The sequence below is a fragment of the Bubalus bubalis genome, chromosome 12, assembly GCF_019923935.1.
Source record: "Bubalus bubalis isolate 160015118507 breed Murrah chromosome 12, NDDB_SH_1, whole genome shotgun sequence".
NCBI lineage: Eukaryota > Metazoa > Chordata > Mammalia > Artiodactyla > Bovidae > Bubalus > Bubalus bubalis.
Window position 1 is genome coordinate 37,530,658 of NC_059168.1, and position 19,939 is coordinate 37,550,596.

General features: G+C 35.2%; 1 protein-coding gene across 5 annotated transcripts in view; it reads right to left on the reverse strand.

The window, feature by feature from the left end:
- The window catches only part of CCDC88A (coiled-coil domain containing 88A), a 117,921-nt gene that overhangs the window by 35,381 nt on the left and 62,601 nt on the right, over window positions 1-19,939 (reverse strand). For all 5 annotated transcript variants that reach the window (XM_025261047.3, XM_025261046.3, XM_044925920.2 and 2 more), the window contains exons 13-18: window positions 16,138-16,322; window positions 10,094-10,231; window positions 7,561-8,631; window positions 6,143-6,270; window positions 4,083-4,221; window positions 602-763 (exon numbers count right to left, since the gene is read on the reverse strand). In XM_025261047.3, the coding sequence (XP_025116832.1) occupies window positions 602-763; window positions 4,083-4,221; window positions 6,143-6,270; window positions 7,561-8,631; window positions 10,094-10,231; window positions 16,138-16,322 (1,823 nt within the window). The remainder of the gene's footprint in view (window positions 1-601; window positions 764-4,082; window positions 4,222-6,142; window positions 6,271-7,560; window positions 8,632-10,093; window positions 10,232-16,137; window positions 16,323-19,939) is intronic.

Here is a 19,939-nt window from a genome sequence, read left to right on the forward strand (position 1 = left end):
ACTAAGCCCAAGAGCTGCAACTACTAAGCCCACGTTCAGTGACTACTGAAGCCTGCAAGCCCTAGAGCCCACGCTCCACAAGAGACGCCACCGCAGTGAGAAGCCCACACGCCGCATCTAGAGAGCGGCTCCCACTCTGCAACTAGAGAAAGCCCGTGAGCAGCAACAAAGATCCAGTGCAGCCAAAAATAAATAAATTAAAAAACCTCACAAATTATTTTAAAAAACTCTAGGTTACTACATTGAGAATGGGTCAGTTTGGGCGAGAAGTGAAAGGGACAGGCCGGTTAGGGTGATACTCTTTTTTAACAGTCCGGATGAGGGATAAGGGTAACTCAGACTAGAGTGTTAGCACCAGAGACAGAGAGAAATAGATGAGTTTGCATTCTATTTACATGACAGAGTTGACAAAGCTTGCTGATGTGCTTACATGACGATGATGAAGAAAAGAATATTAAATTGTTCTTGTCTTAATACTATAAAACAAAACTGATCAAGAAAGTAGAAAATGAACAAAACTACAAAACCAGATTAGATAAACTTTGTTATATATCAGTGATCCTTTACTTCTCAAAAACTTTATTCCTTATAAAATACTTACATTTCTTTCAACTTCAATTAATCTGTCCTTAACTTTCAGAAGCTCTCTAGTTGTTTCTTGACTTTCTCGCTCCCACTTGTCTTCACCAGCAGCTGGAGGAGAGCTCTGAACCATTCTTTCCTCATCCTGTCTCTGTTTGAGAGCCTCATAATTCTTTTTCACCTAAAATTTTATTTTAAAATATCTTTAAAAATTGAAGTATAGTTGATTTATAACATTGTTTTCATTTATTTAAAAAGGGAGAAAACATACCACCAAGGTTATATTTATCATAATTAAACTCCACAACGGTCTGGTGAATGTGGGAGACAGTTTATTTAAAAATATAATAATATATACAATTATCATTATTATCATGATCACAATTTATGCGTTGTAAAGTGCAAATGTTTTCCTCTAGAAATATTAATATACCCTGCTTAAGTGTCATGTTGCTATTATTTTGTAATTTCAGATTCTGTTGCTTTTGATGAAAATATCACTGAAGAACAGATGAACACAGACTTGTTGCTAAGTACTAACAATTGTTTTTAGAGTTGTTTATAACTGGTTTAGAGATTTCACGGATCCCCATGTCAAGAACAAAAACTTGACACATGTATTAATTCCCCTTAAAAAGAATAACTGAAGCTGAGGAAGTATCTATCTATGTATGGTCTTTTTAAAAGGATTATGTTGCCCAGAATGACCTGTTAATAAATAAATGACTTCTTTATACAGATACTGACACACATAAAATTACTATTATTCATTTTATAAAGAGTGAGCAATCCAAGGATATATCTTATCCAGGGTTTTCTGGTATGATTATAATCAAATCCTACTTTAACAGAGCAAACTCAAAACTAACAAATTGGTCATCATCCAAAATTAATGATTAACTAAACTGCTCTCTTCAATTTAAACTATTGTTATACTGAATAACTAGTTTTTCCTAGGAAATGATTATCATAAATTTCTAACTTAAACCCAAACTTTCTATTAAGACAAGGATACAGATGTTTAAAATAATTCAATGTTTAATGCAACCTCAAGAAAGCTTTATGGCTCAAACTTTGCTACTACTCCTGAGTTAGACAATAATGATGTGAGATTATAGAAAATAAGATGCCAAGATAGAGTGTCATTTAAATCTTGGCAAAAGACTGAACAGATGTTCTGAGATCCTAATTTTCCACTTTTTAAAAAATACTTCTGACACCCTAAAATATGGATGGATAACATAATTTCCAGTCTATTTTACATTAATTTCTCACAGGCTCTTTTTTCAAGAGTTATGGACATATGTCATTATTAAGAAGGGGACATGAGAATAAAACTCAGAACTTCTTATTTTCAGTCCACTGTTTTGTAAGTTTCAAAAATGGTCCTTTACCTTATATATCATTAATTAGAATCGTTAATTCATGTTCATATTGAAAGTGACATTTTCCATCAGGGTTTTTCAGAGGCAGTGTACAGGTGGGTGTTGCCTTATCTAATTTATTAGTTTAAATAAATTAAATTCCTTTTAATTGGGAAGTACAGACCATTTACATTTAATGTGATGACTGACATGGTTTGGTTTAAAATTGCTATCTTGCTATTTATTTTCCATTTGTCCAACCTGTAGTTTGTTCTCTCTTTTTTCTTTTTCTGCCTTTATTTGGATTTTTTGATTCTATGTAATCTCCTTTGCTGGCATTTTAGTTGTACTTCTTTGTCATACTATTTTAGTGGTTACTTTATACTTCTTACTCATATTTAGCTTTCATAGTCTATGTTAACTATGAAAAAACTAGAACAGTATAATTAATTAATCATATATTAAAAACTATATCAGTGTAATTTCAGTTGAATGCATGTTTATGGCAGAAAACCAGTCCAATAATAATAATTTGGAAATCTTCCACTTCCAAATGGCTGAAAGTGGAAGATAATCTCTAACTTTTAGACTTGAAACACATCATATACCAACCCATACTCAAACCCATTTATTTTCTGGCTTAGTAGCTTCATGAAATTGACTTTATTTGCAATATAGTGATACTGCATAAAGAGCAAAAATTCAGAAAAAGAAAGATGATTAATGAAATGTGGTAACAAGTTTTACTTTATATTTTTTTGGACAACACTTTATGCTAACTAAACAAAGTTCTAAAATTCCTTCTGTAACAAAAAAGGTTCTGTGTTAATGTCTGAGACAAACACCAGCAATGATGCGCAAATGAGGAACCAATCCTTTTCCTCTCCTGTATGAGAAATTAATCTTTGGGTAACTTTCTCTGGAAACCTGATAAAACTACAATGTTCCATGCTACCAGTCAAGAAAAATGACTTCTGATTGGTAAATTGTATTTGTACTACAAGAACTACAAATACCTAATAAGAAGCTACATCTTTGGACTTCTCTGAGTGTAGGAACTCTTAAATTTTAAGACTGTGAAGATTTTAAATCCATGCATTTGGAGATGCTGCAAGGGATAATGACTGGTATTAAGCATGATGTCCCAAAGCCAGGGCAGCTTTCACACTTACCCATTGTGAATCTTGTCTTCTTGCGTCTGAACTATCATCTAGTGAGAAGATGACTCTCAGACAAACATGTGAAGAGGGACACCAGATTGTGCCCTACTATTAGCTTATACTTCCTATAGTGCTCTGAATTGAATGGTTCTAAATGTGGCCTATAATAAGCTTGTCAGCCTGAATGTTTGGTTGACTGTAAAACCACTCCAGGTATGACTACAGAGCTAATAAAAGGGAGTAAAAGGCAGAACATGATTCTACCAATCTACCAAACACTAATCCTATAGAATGGGCAAGTCCCTTCAATTTCAATTCATTCACATAGGGAAAACAGACAGTAGCCCCTACCTCACATATTTCACTGAATAATTCAAAATAATACAATTAAAAAATTTAGAAAAGACCTCAAATTTTTTAGATCAAGGGCTCTCTTATACTACACATACTGCTTCCCCCTACTTGCTGTCCTCACACCCATATTTTTTATTAATCAAACTTTTACCTGGATTCTCAATAGGAAACGAGTGACAGTGAAGTGTCAAAATCACATTGAGAGCTTTTCCCAATGAAATAAGTCTGCCTCTTCCCCATTCCACTCTCACAATTCCAATATGTGTCTTCATACATATTGAGGGACATTCATACACAAAATAAGATTGAATAAATTATAGCATATAGACAAAACAGTTTGTTTATAAACTACATAACAAAGATCTGTTTAAGAACAATCCCAAGTTTAAGAAAAAGAAATAGACAAAACAGTAATAAAATTTTATGTTTCATTTTCTACTTTATACTTTTCTGTCCAAATATCTGACAGGGAATTCCCTGGCGGTCCAGTGGTTAGGACTCAGTGCTTTCACTGCTGGGTCCCAGGTTCAATCCCTGGTCATGAACTAAGATCCCACAAGCTGAGCAGTGCAAAAAAGAGAAAAAGCTGACAATCAAAATTCTTTCCAAGAAAATCACTTACCGTTTTTAGTTCTTGGCGCAACTGCTGGTTGTAATTTGTGGACTCTTCTAGTCGAGCTTCTAAAGCAGCAATTTTTTCTTCTTTTATTTCAAGAGACTTCTTTAGAGTGGATTCTAATTTTGATTCCAAAAGTTTGTATCTATTATCCAAGTATAAAAAGAATATAGTTCATTACTGGAGGTCAGAAAATTATTTTTAAATATAATTTATGATTAGATACTGATACATAAATAAGTCTTATAAAATAGTCTTTTTTTAAAGAAGAAGCAAATTAAATTATTTTGTTCTTCCTGCCTACTCTCCCTTTTTAACTATTCCTGGTAATGAGAAAAAAACAAAAAAACCCTGAGTATACAGCTCCAGATTACAATCTAGGTTGTCAAAAGCAAAATTTAATGCTACAAAAAGGCATCTGGAAGGCCTTAGTCTCAAAATATTTCTTTTAGTTTCATAAGAATAGAATTTACAGGAAGAGTAAGTGGATGGATTAAGCACATTATTAAGCATTTGCCTATGATATTAATATATAATATATTTACACAAGTACATATGAATAGTTAAGACTTAAAGCACTCTGAAGACTACCTTTAGGGCATGGAGAACTTGCAGAATATTAAAAATAAAGAGAGGGACAACATAGTAAAGAGCCAAGACACTGGTAATAGAACAGGAAGGGGCAGATAGGTTTGAGGTTTAATATTTTAGTTATCTTTCTGATGGGTTCATGAATATTTATATTATTAAGATTTTTTTCTTTATAAAAACGATGTCCATGGAAATACTCTGAGTGGGAACCACAGACTAGGAATTACAGATTAATCTATTTCTTACACCTGAGAACCTCGATGACTAAACCAAATAAAAACCTGAAGTACGTATATGAGAAATTCTATCATACTCTGCCTCTTATTGTAATTAATTTGTGTGCATATATTTTCTGCCCAATTAGATTTTAAGTTCATAGACAACAGAGAAAAAAAATCTCACTTTGATATTGGCTTGAGTCAATGAACAATTTTAAAGCATGTAATGTGTATGACTCTGGATGTATTAAATTTGTGATGCCTGAGTTCTAACTGTCCCGGTAGAGATGTTCAGTAAGCAGGGAATACTATGCATGTCAGCTGAGATGGTGGATAGAATGGATATCCATGGAATGGATAAGAGGCCTAAGAACCTAACTCTAGGAAACTATATTGAGAGAGAAGGCACAGGACAACGAACTGTTACAAAGGGAAAGACAGAAGTGATCACAGGGCACTGTTTTCAACTCTACCACTAAATTCACTTTGCTACATTTATACATTCAATTCCACAATTAGACTATATATTCCACAATGGTGAGAATAAATTCTTGCCAATAAATACAATCTGCATTAATTTTTTCCCACATACGTTTATTTATTATAAAATATAAATACTTACTAGAACAGTAATGATGGATAGGCAACAAAATACAAATTATATAATTACAAAAATTCTAATGAAATAAAACCTAGTGTATAACAATATTCTTAACAATACACACTTCTATTCCAGCTGGAATCATGTGGCCAACAGCAGACTACTTGAAAATCTAATTAACTGATAAACTGTATTTACCATGCTATGCTATGCTATGCGAAGTCACTTCAGTCGTGTCCGACTCTGTGTGACCCCACAGACGGTAGCCTACCAGGCTCCCCCGTCCCTGGGATTCTTCAGGCAAGAACACTGGAGTGGGTTGCCATTTCCTTCTCCAATGCATGAAAGTGAAAAGTCAAAGTGAAGTCGCTCAGTCGTGTCCGGCTCTTAGCGACCCCATGGACTGCAGCCTACCAGGCTCCTCCGTCCATGGGATTTTCCAGGCAAGAGTACTGGAGTGGGGTGCCACTGAAATTCTCTTCAAGCCTGTACTGGATATTTTCAAATTAAAGTGTATAGAAGTTAATTTTTTATTCTGTTTGTTAAGCCCTAGTTTTCTACATTATTTTTCTGCCTTAATTGCTCCGCAGTCTCAAAATTAATGCTTGAGCAAAATAAATGACTTCCACAGTTCCTCAGATAGACTTAATACTCACCGGTCATCAGTACTTTGCTCATCATGTAAGAGTCGCTCTTTATTTAACCCTATCTTCTCAAGCTCATGAGTTAATTTTTCAAGATCATTATTCATTTGTTGAGTCTTCAATTTTTCACTCACCAAATCCTTATTTTAAAAGTAATGCAAAACTCACATAAGTGTTGTGAACATAAACATCAAAGAAATTCAGCCAAGATTTCATCCAGGAATACGCATAATTTAAACCAGGAAAGACAGAAAGGCTGTTGCTGAACTTTTTATCAATAAAAAATAGTCAAGCAAAAAAATTATAACCCAGTAATGTTTTCCTTCTTCTATTTTGCTAATACTTTTTAACTTTTTAATGTTAAAAACTAAAAGGAGAAACTCGTACTTGTGATTACACACCTTAGGTTTGAAAAGTGTGGGGGAAACAACACATATCCATTAACTTTTCATAGTGAACTAGAACTTTAGTGCATATTTCTTTCATGAATATATGTTGGATACAACACCCTTCTCCCATCACAAGCACACCTCTCCCAATGGAAGAGGCCTAAGACATTATCTGAATAACTAGGGGGAATTCTTAGAGATGCAGGGACCAGGAACCTATTGTTCATGTGTGTAGGATTGTAGAACAGAAAGGAAAAAGAAAAAGGATAATAATGATCCCTTTTCAATGTCTCTTTAGCAGAAAGGCACATTTCCCAGTGCAAGCATCTGCCAGAATGCTAAGTTTTTTTAAATTGAACTTAAAAGGTTATCATATATAGTAGAGCATAGGGATAGCAAATAAACACTATTTGTTCTCTTCTGAGCTACACCAACCATTTATTGCCAATCTACTCCTATAAATTTTAGACTTCATGATATACAGATCCAACCAACTACCAATTGTTCAGTGTTGACCTGATTTGCATTCTCTTGCTTATATTCTCTCAGTCAAAATCCAAGGGACTTTGAAATCTGAAAGATCTAGATTTGAATTCAGAAATCCAAATCTACCATTTTGTTCTTAAATAAGTTACTTAATGTCTCTGAACCTCAGTTTTCTAATCTAATGGAGGTAACAGAAATAAAGGATTGGTTGAAAAAATTATCCAGTATTTGGCACATAGCTAATATTCAATAACTAGTAATTATCACATTCAATAAGTTTTTATCATATATTTTAATATTACTTTGAAACAAACGTGTAAAATTATAAGAAATAAGTCAGATATTACACAGAAAACTTATTACTATACTTTCTTAAAAAATACAATTTGCATTCACTTCTTAGTTTAACAGAAGTTGGAAACTTAGAAGATTTTTAATTCTAAATTTCTACTTTGAACCATAAATAGATTATACAAATTACCATAATAAAGCTTAAAGAAGTTCTAAGTTAAAAAAATTTAAAAATTTGTGTGAAATTTAATTAACTATACTTACCTCTCGTAATGTAACCAAAGTTTTTATATCAATAGTTGCTCTTTTCACAAGCTCTTTATTTTCTTTCTCTAATTCTTTCAGACGAATGCAGGATTCTTTATAAATACCAATCTCTTTGAAAAGGGTTTTGTTTTCTTTTTCCAAATTTCCGATTTTCACATTATTTTCTTCTAATGTGGTATCTTTTATTTCTGCTTGTTGCCGGAGTCTCTTATTTTCCTTCTCCAGTTGTTTTTTATCCTTTTCCAGTTGAGAAGTCTCTTGCTCTAATGATTTATTTTCTTTTTCCAGCTGTTCTAGTCTTTTGCTAGATATTTTTAACTCTTCTAGGTTTTTCTGCAATGTTTGATTTTCCATCTCTAAGTCCTGTAGTTCACTTTCCAATTGTTGGATTTTTTTATTGCTGTTTTCAAGAGCTTTCTGTAGCCTTTGATTTTCTGTATCTAAACCCTGATAACTAACTTCTAAGCGTTCTGTTTTCTTGAAAGATGCTTTCATGAGCTCTAAACCTTTCTTAAGTTGTTCTTTTTCACTTTCCAGTTCTTTATTCTCTAGTTGTAGCTGAGCCATCTTCATGCTTGCACACTTCAAAGATTCCACACTCCTTCGAAGTTCTAAGTTTTCCTCATCAAGCTGGGAATTCTCTTTTTCCAGGGATTCTAACTGAAAAGTGAGGTTTTTAAAGCTATCCAATGTTTTTTTAAACTTCCTATTTTCTCTTTCTAGCTCTGAATTTTCTTGTTCTAAGGCCTCAATTTTTTCACAAGTAATTTTTAAATTGGTTATCTTTTTCTGTAACAGTTCATTTTCTTTTTCAAGATGATGCAACTCATTTTCAAGTTCTTCTGCTCTTTCTCCTTTTTCTTTATAATGTTCTAATTCTTTTCTGATTTGCCTTTTTTCAAATTCAATCTTGCTTAGCTTGCTACTTGTTTCTTTGATAGATTCATGGAGAATTTTGTTTTCTTTTTCAATGTCTTTCACCCTTGCTTCAGCACTTATCTGGGAGCGCTGCCTTAAGGAGGACACGGTTTGATTCAGATGTTCATTTTCCTGTTCTAATATTTTAATCTAATTTAGTAAAAAAAAAACAAGAAAATTTAAAACTTAATGGAACATGAACTAAATATTTTAAAATTACATAGTTTTCCTCCTCCAAAAACTAGCAGGGAAATCAGATCATAAAAAGGTGCTAAAATTATCTATTTTAATTTTAATTCTGACAAATATTTACCGAGAGATCACCATGTACATGTACTGCCAGGTCTTTAAATTTCATATCTTTAGGGAGTCCAAAATGTACAGGAATGGTTAAGAGAGATGAATATTAACCAAAATGATCTTCAGATTATATAGTGGTGATATGTTTCAAATTCAAATATGAGTCTAGATGAAATGTATACACATATCTCCTTGAAGATACATGCTTTTACATTCATTCAAAAAATTTCACAATGCATATATACAGGAAGACCTCAGTAAATACAGTATTTGCTCTATTATATGCGTAGATATGTGTGTGTGTGTGTGTGTGTGTGTGTGTGTGTGTGTGTGTATTTGTGTGTATTCATTTCCTAAAAGAATTCTGATTTGGAAACATCAAAATAACAATATCCCTGGTACATTTAAAAACTAAAACATCCAATTTATAGTATGACCTATTATAATGGTAAAGGTTCTTAAAATTCAGTGTGTTAAACAATCAATTCCGAGAAACTTGTAAAAATAGAGATCCATGCTTAACTCTAGAATTTTTGTTCCGTAGCTCTATGGAAATGCGTATTTTTACAGGTGACCTCAGGACTAACCCTGGTGGTTCAAATGGTAAAGAGTCTCCCCTGCAGTGCAGGAGACATGGTTCAATCCCTGGGTCGGGAAGATCCCCTGGAGAAGTAGATGGCAACCCACTCCAGTATTCTTGCCTGGAAAATCCCATGGACAGAGGAACCTGGCAGGCTACAGTCTACAGGGTCACAAAGAGTTGGACATGACTGAGCAACTAACACTTTCACTTTGAGGGCTATAACTCGATAATACAAATAATTTTACTTCTAAAAATTAGAAATTTTAAAACAGCCAGTTATTTAATCTATTTGATTCTCAGTTTCTTCAAGCATAACATGTGAATGACCAATAAAACCTGAGAGCAAGCATGAAAATATACAGAACAGTTGCTGCCACCGCTTCAGTGGGATCACAGTAGAGCTGCACTTCATCCCAATTTCATTCGGGGCCTTCAATATCTGCAGTCTCATTCCACTGACACTTGAAAACCAATTCATGCACAGGTACCATGAAATTTTATATCAGATAATTATTAAGCACACTGACAATTTAAAAAATTCTAAGTTTTCTCTTCAACTTTTCAACAATGCATGGGATAGAAAATGAGGTAAAACTACAGTCACTTTAAAATCTAAAAATTTCTAAAATATTTCATTTAATGTTATTATGAAGATTTTACTTGCACAAACTTTAAAATAACTTTTGTTAATGTTTTAAGATATGTTGCTTAATAAAAAAATTTATGAACCTGTCTCTCTGAATTTTCTCGAAGTGTTTCAATCGTTTTTTCAAGCTGAGCTTTTTCCTTCATTAGATCCTTGCTTAAATTCTGACAATTCTGAAGACTTTGCTTTTCTTGAATAATCTCATTTTCAAGGATTTCAACCTAGTGAAAATGAAATCACAAAACAATATATCATTAGTATTTCAAAATAGTGGAAGCATGTAAAAACTAATCATGTAAAAAGCTAATCACTGAATAAAGGGCAGAAGACAGTTTTAATACTCAAATAGTGAAATTTAAGAATTTCATAGAAAAATTCAAGTAGTATTTCAAGGTAATTTTAGCAGCTATCTAAAATATACAGACATGATTCTCTTTCTTGTCCTTTGCATCTTTGAAGGCAAATTTCCACTTCTAAACACAAACACAAATACAACTGCATACATACACACATGCCACACGAAGAATACACAAAACATACTGAAAAAAACTCCCTTGGCTTGAATGGACTTGTAAAACGGAAATTTGATTAGTCAAGGAATTTAGTGCACAAGAAGAAAAAGATGAGAAAATGAGACAAGAAGGAACTTGGGTTAAAAAGAGAAAAAAAGGAGACTACTAGAGAAAAAAAGATTTGAGCAAAACTCTAGCAAAGTATGAGGTTAACAAGTATGAAAAAGCAAATTCAACTTCAAAATATGCCATACTAGTGCTTTCCCCATTATTATATAACATATTCAAACCAGGTAACCTAAAAAAAAAAAAAAGAAAAAAGAAAGATTCAGGCATATAAAACATTCCACTTCACGTTTAAATATTACCTAAATCCTTGTAACAACAGTAAGAAACTCTAAGAAGTAATATTAATATCTCAAAAGCATAAAGTCACAAATCTTATTCAATAATTCACATTAAGTTTACACAATCAGCAACCTTTAAGCTATTAATAACTAATCTGGTTCTCACACTACATACTGAAATATTCGGACAGTATTTATTTAATTAAACTCATTTCCTGTATTAATGGAATTCAAATGAAACATTCAGTTTACAAAAGATATACAAAGAATTAATCAAAAACTGCTGGAATCACTAATTTACCAATTAGACTTCAAAGTTAATTTCAAAATCAAAATTCCAGATTTATAGTGGCGGCAAAAATAAAACCATTCCAAGTTCTAAATGGCCACTTCTATTTTAACACTATATTCATTGTGAAATGCTTATTTGGTTAATGAATTAAAGATGATGCAAAGAATGTTTTAAAAGAGAAAAAATATTTCAGGAAAATCAAAATGTCTATCTGCATTATCTAAGGCAATGGTTCTCATGGCATGGTTCCACAATAGCAGGATGAGTCTCACCTAGGAACTTCTTGGAAATGAGAATTCTTATCCCACCATAGCCCTACCACATTAGAAACTCTGGGCATGAGGCTCAGCAATCCGCATCTTAACAAGTGCTGAAGGTTACTGTGATGAATACCTTTCTATTCAAAGCTATTGGTCTAAAAACTAGGCAGATTTTCATAACCAAATCTAGAAGCCGAGAATCCAAAGGAAAAACGAGACATGGCTGACACATGTAGAAGAATATTTATTACAGTATATTTTTCAGCAACCAAGAACTGGAAACAAAAGTGAAAGCACATTTTGAAGGGTATACATGATGGAGGGTATTCAAGATAAAAATATCATGTACGTCTTTATAATACGACTCCAGTACTTTGGCCACCTCATGCGAAGAGTTGACTCATTGGAAAAGACTCTGATGCTGGGAGGGATTGGGGGCAGGAGGAGAAGGGGACGACAGAGGATGAGATGGCTGGATGGCATCACTGACTCGATGGACATGAGTCTGGGTGAACTCCAGGAGATGGTGATGGACAAGGAGGCCATTCATGGGGTCACAAAGAATCGGACACGACTGAGCGACTGAACTGAACTGATACTGTGTGTATGTGTTTGTGTAGGTAGAAAGATATGCACAAATAAATTACTTGGTCTAACTGTCCCACAACAGGAAAATAGAGTATCCCAGAGATATTCCAAGTTTGGATCCAGACCACTGCAATAAAGTAAGTATCGCAATTAAATGAGTCAAATGAATATTCTAAAATCTATGTTTATCCCACACTGTACTATTAAGTGTGCCATACCATTATGTCTAAAAAAACAATGTACATACCTTCATTAAAAAATACTTCACTGCTAAAAAAAAGTTAACCATCACCTGAGCCTTCAGCAAGTTTTAATCTTGTTGGAGAAGTGTTTTGCCTAGATGCTGATGGCTGCTGACTGATCAGGGTAATGGCTGCTGACTGATCAGGGTAGTGGCTGCTGAAGGCTGGGATGGCTATGTAATTTATTAAAATAAAACAACAAAGTCTGCTCTGTCAGCTGACTCTTCCTTTCATGAACAATTTCTCTGTAGCATGCAAGGCTACAAAAACTTTTTTTTTCAAAATTGGAGTCACTTCTCTTAAACACAGCCACTGTTTTATCAGCTTTATGCAATATTCTAAGTCCTCTGTTGATATTTCAACCAACTTCACACCATCTTCAACAGTAGACTCTGTCTCAAGTAACTTTCTTTACTCATGCACAAGAAGTAACTCCTAATCCATTATAGCTGTATCATGAGACTGCAACAAATCAATCATATCTTCAGGGTCCATTTCTAGTTCTGGTTCTCTTGTTAATTCCTCCACTTCTGCAATTACTTCCTCCACTGAAGCCTCTAAGTCATCCATGAGGGGTAGAATCAACTTCTTCCAAACCCCTGTTAACATTTTTACCTCTTCCCATGAATCACGAATGTTCTTAATGGCATCTAGACTGGTAAGTTCTTTCCAGAAGGTTTTCAATTGACTTTGCTCAGATCCATCAGAGGAATCACTTTTGATGGCAGCTATAGCCTTACAAAATAAAGAGTAAGACTTCAAAGTCAACTTACTCTTTAATCTATGGGCCACAGAATGGATATTGTGTTAGTAAGCACGGAACAACATGAATCTCAATCCTACGTCTCTAACAGAGCTCTTGGGGATCAGGTGCACTGTCAATGAGCAGTCATATTTTGAAAAAAATTTTTGTTTGAGCAGTAGACCTCACAAGTGGGCTTAGAATAGTCAATAAACCATACTGTAAACAGATATGTTGTCATCCAGGCTTTGTTGTTCCATCAAGAGAGTACAGGGAAAGTAAGTACAGAGAGAACAAACTAAGCGGAATTCTTAAGGGCCCTAGGATTTTTGAAATTGTAAATGACCACTGACTTCAAGTCACCAGCTTCATTAGCCTCTAACAAGAGAGTCAGGCTGTCCTTTAAAGAAGAAAAAATTATTTACTTGGCTATGCCAGGTCTTAGTTGTGGCATGCGGGATCTTTAGCTGTGGCATGCGGGATCTAGTTCCCTGACCAGGAATCAAGCCTAGGCCCCCTGCATTGGGAGTGTGGAGTCTTAGCCACTGGGACCACCAGGGAAGAAACCTGTCCTTTGAAGCTTCGAACCTAGGCATTAATTAAACTCTTCCAGCTATGAAGTCCTAGATGGAATCTTGTTCCAATAGAAGGTCATTTGTCTACGCTAAAAATCTAGTTTAGTGTAGTCACCGTAATTACATCTTCTGGAAAACTAAATACAGCTTCTACATTAGTACATGTTGTACTTTTATGTTATGGAAACATCTCTCCTTCAACCTCACAAACCAACCTCTAAAAGATTAAAAGTTTTCTTCTGAAGCTTCCTCACCTCTCTCAGCCTTCACAGAATTGAAGAGAGGGCCTAGCTCTGGATTAGGCTTTGGCTTAAAGGAATGCTATGGCTGGCATGTCTTCTATCCAGACCACTAAGACGTTCTCCATATCAGCAATAATGCTCTCTCATTTTCCTATCATTCAAAGTTCACTGAAAGTACTTTTAACTCAAGAACCTCTCTGCATGCACATCTTGGCTGACTGGTGTAGGCAGCCTACCTTTCAGCCTATTTCAGCTTTCAACACTCCTTCCTCACTTTTCTTAATCATTTCTAGCTTGTGACCCGATTGTGAGAGTGAGAGATGTGCAACTACTCCTTTCACTTGAACACATACAAGTCACTCTAGGGTTATTAGTTGCTAATTTCAATACTGTTGTGTCTCAGGGAATAGGGAGGTACAAGGAGAGGGAGAGAGATGGGGAAATCACCAGTCAGTGGAGAAGCTGGAACACCACATCACTTGATTAAGTTCACTGTCTTATATGGGTGCAGTCTATACCACCCCAACACAATTAAAATACTAACATCAAAGATCACTGACAGAGATCACCATGCTATGCTATGCTATGCTAAGTCACTTCAGTCATGTCAGACTCTGTGTGACCCCATAGACGGTAGCCACCAGGGTCCCCCGTCCCTGGGATTCTCCAGGCAAGAACACTGGAGTGGGTTGCCATTTCCTTCTCCAATGCATGAAAGTGAAAAGTGAAAGCAAAGTCACTCAGTCATGTCCGACTCTTAGCGACCCCATGGACTGCAACCTACCAGGCTCCTCCATCCATGGGATTTCTGACAGAGATCACCATAACAAATACAATAACAATGAAAGAGTTTGAAATATTGTGAGAATCACCAAAATGTGACACAGAGACATGAAGTAAGCAAATGCTATTAGAAAAATAGTGCTGAGAGACTTGTTTGAAGCAGGGTTGCCTCAAACTTTCAAGTTGTAAAAAACAACAACAGCAATTACCTGTGAGTGTGATAAAGTATTATGCAATAAAATAAGGTATGCTTGTTATTTCTTTTCAAAGTCTACTTAAATTCAGGTTTCAGAATCCCTAAACTGTGGCCTCTAAATACCACTGTTGACTAAAAGAAAGAAGGGCTTTTTAGAGAAATGGCTGTGTCCAGGTCTGAAGCAGGAATGTTTCAGAGGAACCTAGAACACTCTGTCACAGCAGAAAGCAAGGAAGCTCTCCAGGAGAGCTTAGGTCATGTCATAAGGATTCAGGTAGCAGCTTAAAAGAGTTGGGAGAGTAAGAAAAATGCAATATATTAAAATACATCAAATATTATTAAATTTGTGAGTTTATTATGACACCACAACAAACTCACCAATTATCTCAGGAGGATATGAGAGAACCAATTTATTACTAGGAAACCGGTAAATAAAGGGCAAGAACCAAACATTCATCCCACTTTACCCACCCTAAGAGTTGTTCCTCAAAGTAACTAACAGTGGTTTATTTTTTAACCCAGTATTTTTTTTTTAAAAAAGTTTTCCTTACAGAAACACTCTAGCTACCAATTAAGAACGGATGATATAATATCAGGATTTTGTACCCTCTGATTAATTAAGGGATCTAAACCAATGATTTTATATGACTACAAACATCACTTTCTTCAACAGAAAAACTACTAGGAAACAAGAGTAAATCTATAGACTAAAACAGACTTAAGGGACACATCAACAGATTGAACATACCAATCTTATTGGATTTATATTTAAAAAATATTTGAATATACTTATATTCAAAAAATATTTAAAAGTTTTTTTAAATTTTATTTTATTTTAACTTTACAATATTGTATTGGTTTTGCCATATATCAAAATGAATCCGCCACAGGTATACATGTGTTCCCCATCCTGAACCCTCCTCCCTCCTCCCTCCCCATTCCATCCCTCTGGGTCGTCCCAGTGCACCAGCCCCAAGCATCTGCTGATCAAAAGCTATAATTTTTTAAGTGTGATATCATCACTGTTCTTTTTTAAAACTCCTTACTTTTTAGAAATTTATACTGAGATATTTATTGGTAAAACATTACCATGTCTAGGACTTACTTCAAAATTATCTGGTGGTTGCACGGGAGAAGTAAGATTAGTTGTGAGATAATAACTGTTGAAGTTGAATGAGTCTAAGAGTGCATTCACTTCATATTTATATAAGTTTGAAATCTATATAATCAGTTAAAATAATATTGAGGGTATAATAAAAGTTGGAAAATAAATGTTCTATTTAAACACTATTTATTTATACTTTTACATATACCTTTTTTACATTATATTAAACATTAATTTTTATACCTTCTTACTTAGTCTTTGATTTTCTTTTTCAATTTTCAGGATTTTGGAGGTGGTGCCTTCAGCAGAATCCATAGTGCTCCGAAGCTCTTCTACAGTTTTTGTCAAACTCTGATTTTCCATCTCCAACTTCAACAATCTACTTGATGTCAATTCATTCACCTCATGGCCCAAGGATTTTTGTGGTGCTGTAATATTGAAAAATATGACACTGGTAAAACTATGCCTACTCTTCACTATTTAAAATATTTAGTGTAAATACACTAAATCATCTGATCCTTAACTTTATAAAAAATTAATAAAGTTATACAAGATAGACACAATGAAAAAAGAGAGATAAATACAGGTAAATCTTTAAATTCTAAAGCATTCAGAAGTGGGGGCTTTCCTGGTGGCTCAGTGGTAAAGAACCCGCCTGCAATGCAGGAGACGCAGGAGATGAGGGTTCAATCCCTGGGTCGGGAAGATGCCCTGGAGAAGGAAATGGCAACCCACTCCAGTATTCTTGCTTGGAGAATCCCATGAACAGAGGAGCCTGGTTAGAGTCCATAGGGTGGCAAAGAGTCAGACACAACTGAAGCGACTTAGCACACACACATGTACACATCCACAAGCATTCTAGTGGGAAAAAAAGTACAAAATTTAGACTGAAGTGACTAGACTTTTAGTCCTAATTCCATGAGAAAGCAACTTTAACCTCAATGAATCTTAGGTTACTTGGACCAAATATAGTTACTATCCTGTGTATCTAACAAAGTCACTGTGTGACTCAAATAAGAAGTATAAAGCATATTCTATGCCACACCTTCAAAGATTAAAAAAGAAAAACAGTTTGAAGGGGAAAAAAAAATCCCAATCTGATTCTGAGAAAGGCAAGACAGTAGTATAAACAGGTCACTTCAAAAAAGTCTTTCTCTAAATGAAGGATCTAGCTAATTAAGTATAAAGAGCAACATGCAGTCCATTTTGCCAATGGAAATCATCTTTCTAAGCAGCTTTTGGAATTATTTTTTTTAATATAAGAAAACTCAGTTTCAACTTCTGGAAACGTTTTCCAGTAAGCCAAAAATAATTATTTTCTAATAACTGTATGACAGACTCATTAAATATTTTGAAGATATATTAGGATTCACAAATGAAATGTGACACTTAGAATTTATTTTGAAATCCTAGATTTCAGGAAAGGAAATGAACAAAAATACAGGAGGGCATTTCTAGGTCTGTCTACTTTGTGTATGTTTGAAATCCTCCATCATAAAAACCAAACACACACACACACACACACACACAAACCATGTATCCCCACAAGTCATACGTTCTTTTTTAAAAATCAGGTAGAGTAAAATATCTCCTAGGATTTAAGAAAGCCTCAATTCTTATTTTAAGTTTTTGTTCTAGTCAGCACACACTGTTAATCTTTTGTTAAAAGCTGGTATCATAGATAGTCCCTGACTTCATAAATGTTATTAGTTGTCCATGTCTTCTTAAGTAAAACTCATTTCAATTAAACAAGATTAGGCTATAAAACATGATATGTCTTAATAAAACTTTCAATACTACGTGCTTCAAAGAAACTTCAAGCCATCCTACAGAGAATAAAAAGGATGCACACAGCACATTTTTAACATGGGAGAATGTCTGTGTTATATTTTGGATGAAAAAAGGAACCCTGACTGTACATAAACACTGATGATGATATGTAAAATAAATGTGTGTGTAGAAAAATTCTAGAAGCAAATTTTGTGAAATGTAAAAGTCAAGAAATTAATGACTTTGATTTCCTTCTTTACATTTTTCACATTCATCAAATTTTCTAAAAAGTTCCTTGTATAGTTAAAAAAAAACTACACTATACTAATATTCTGTTCTATGACTGCAGCAAAACAACTGATATAATAATAATAAAAGACTCAAATGCTATTTACAAGGTGTTCTAAAGAGCTTCATTAACAAATTCAACCCTCACAACAACCCTACCAGATAGTCCTTACTATTACTGTCCCCACCTAACAGCTGAGAAAACTCCTAACAGTGTAATTTTAATTACTTGAGTAGTTCAGTACAGTTGCTCAGTTGTGTCCAACTCATTGCAACCCCATGAACCGCACCATGCCAGGCCTCCGTATCCATCACCAACTCCTGGAGTCCACCCAAACCCATGGACATTGAGTCGGTAATGCCATCCAACCATCTCATCCTCTGTTGCCCACTTTTCCTCCTGCCCTCAATCTTTCCCAGCATCAGGGTCTTTTCAAATGAGTCAGCTCTTCGCATCAGGTGGCTGAAGTATTGGAGTTTCGGCTTCAGCATCAGTCCTACCAATGAACACCCAGGACTGATCTCCGTTAGGATGGACTGGTTGGATCTCCGTGCAGTCCAAGGGACTTTCAAGAGTCTTCTCCAACACCACAGGTCAAAAGCATCAATTCTTTGGCACTCAGCTTTCTTCACAGTCCAACTCTCACATCCATACATGACCACAGGAAAAACCACAGCCTTGACTAGACGGACCTTTGTTGACAAAGTGATGTCTCTGCTTTTTAATATGCTATCTAGGTTGGTCATAACTTTCTTTCCAAGGAGTGAGCGTCTTTTAATTTCATGGCTGCAATCACCATCTACAGTGATTTTGGAGCCCAGAAAAATAGTCAGCCACTGTTTCCCCATCTATTTGCCATGAAGTGATGGGACCAGATGCCATGATCTTAGTTTTCTGAAGTTGAGCTTTAAGCCAACTTTTCACTCTCCTCTTTCACTTTCATCAAGAGGCTCTTTAGTTCTTCTTCACTTTCTGCCATAAGGGTGGTATCATCTGGATATCTGAGGTTATTGATTTTCTCCCAGCAATCTTGATTCCAGCTTGTGCTTCTTCCAGCCCAGAGTTTCTCATGATGTACTCTGCATAGAAGTTAAATAAGCAGGGTGACAATATACAGCCTTGACGTCCTCTTTTTCCTATTTGGAACCAGTGTGTTGTTCCATGTCCAGTTCTAACTGTTGCTTCCTAACCTGCATACAGGTTTCACAAGAGGCAGGTCAGGTGGTCTGGTATTCCCATCTCCTTCAGAATTTTCCTCAGTTTCTTGTGATCCACACAGTCAAAGGCTTTGGCATAGTCAATAAAGCAGAAATAGATGTTTTTCTGAACTCTCTTGCTTTTTCCATGATCCAGTGGATGTTGGCAATTTGATCTCTGGTTCCTCTGCCTTTTCTAAAACCAGCTTGAACATCTGGAAGTTCACGGTTCACGTACTGCTGAAGCCTGGCTTGGAGAATTTTGAGCATTACTCTACTAGCGTGTGAGATGAGTGCAACTGTGCGGTAGTTTGAGCAATCTTTGGCATTGCCTTTCTTTGGGATTGGAATGAAAACGGACCTTTTCCAGTCCTGTGGCCACTGCTGAGTTTTCCAAATTTGTTGGCATATTGAATGCAGTAGAAAACATTTAAATCTGAATTGTTTTCTTTGTAACTCCATTCGCATGGAATACAATTAAAAAGTTCCATAAATGTTTTATGTAACACCTCTTGGCAAGTTCACTGGCTGAATATCATCACTTACTATGAAGTCAATTTACATGAGGTCCCAGAACTTGGAATTAGGTTCCCAAGTGTAAAATTAGGAAAAGCCTATTCTGAAGGAGATCAGCCCTGGGTGTTCTTTGGAAGGAAGGATGCTAAAGCTGAAACTCCAGTACTTTGGCCACCTCATGCGAAGAGTTGACTCACTGGAAAAGACTCTGATGCTGGGAGGGATTGGGGCAGGAGGAGAAGGGGACGACAGAGGATGAGATGGCTGGATGGCA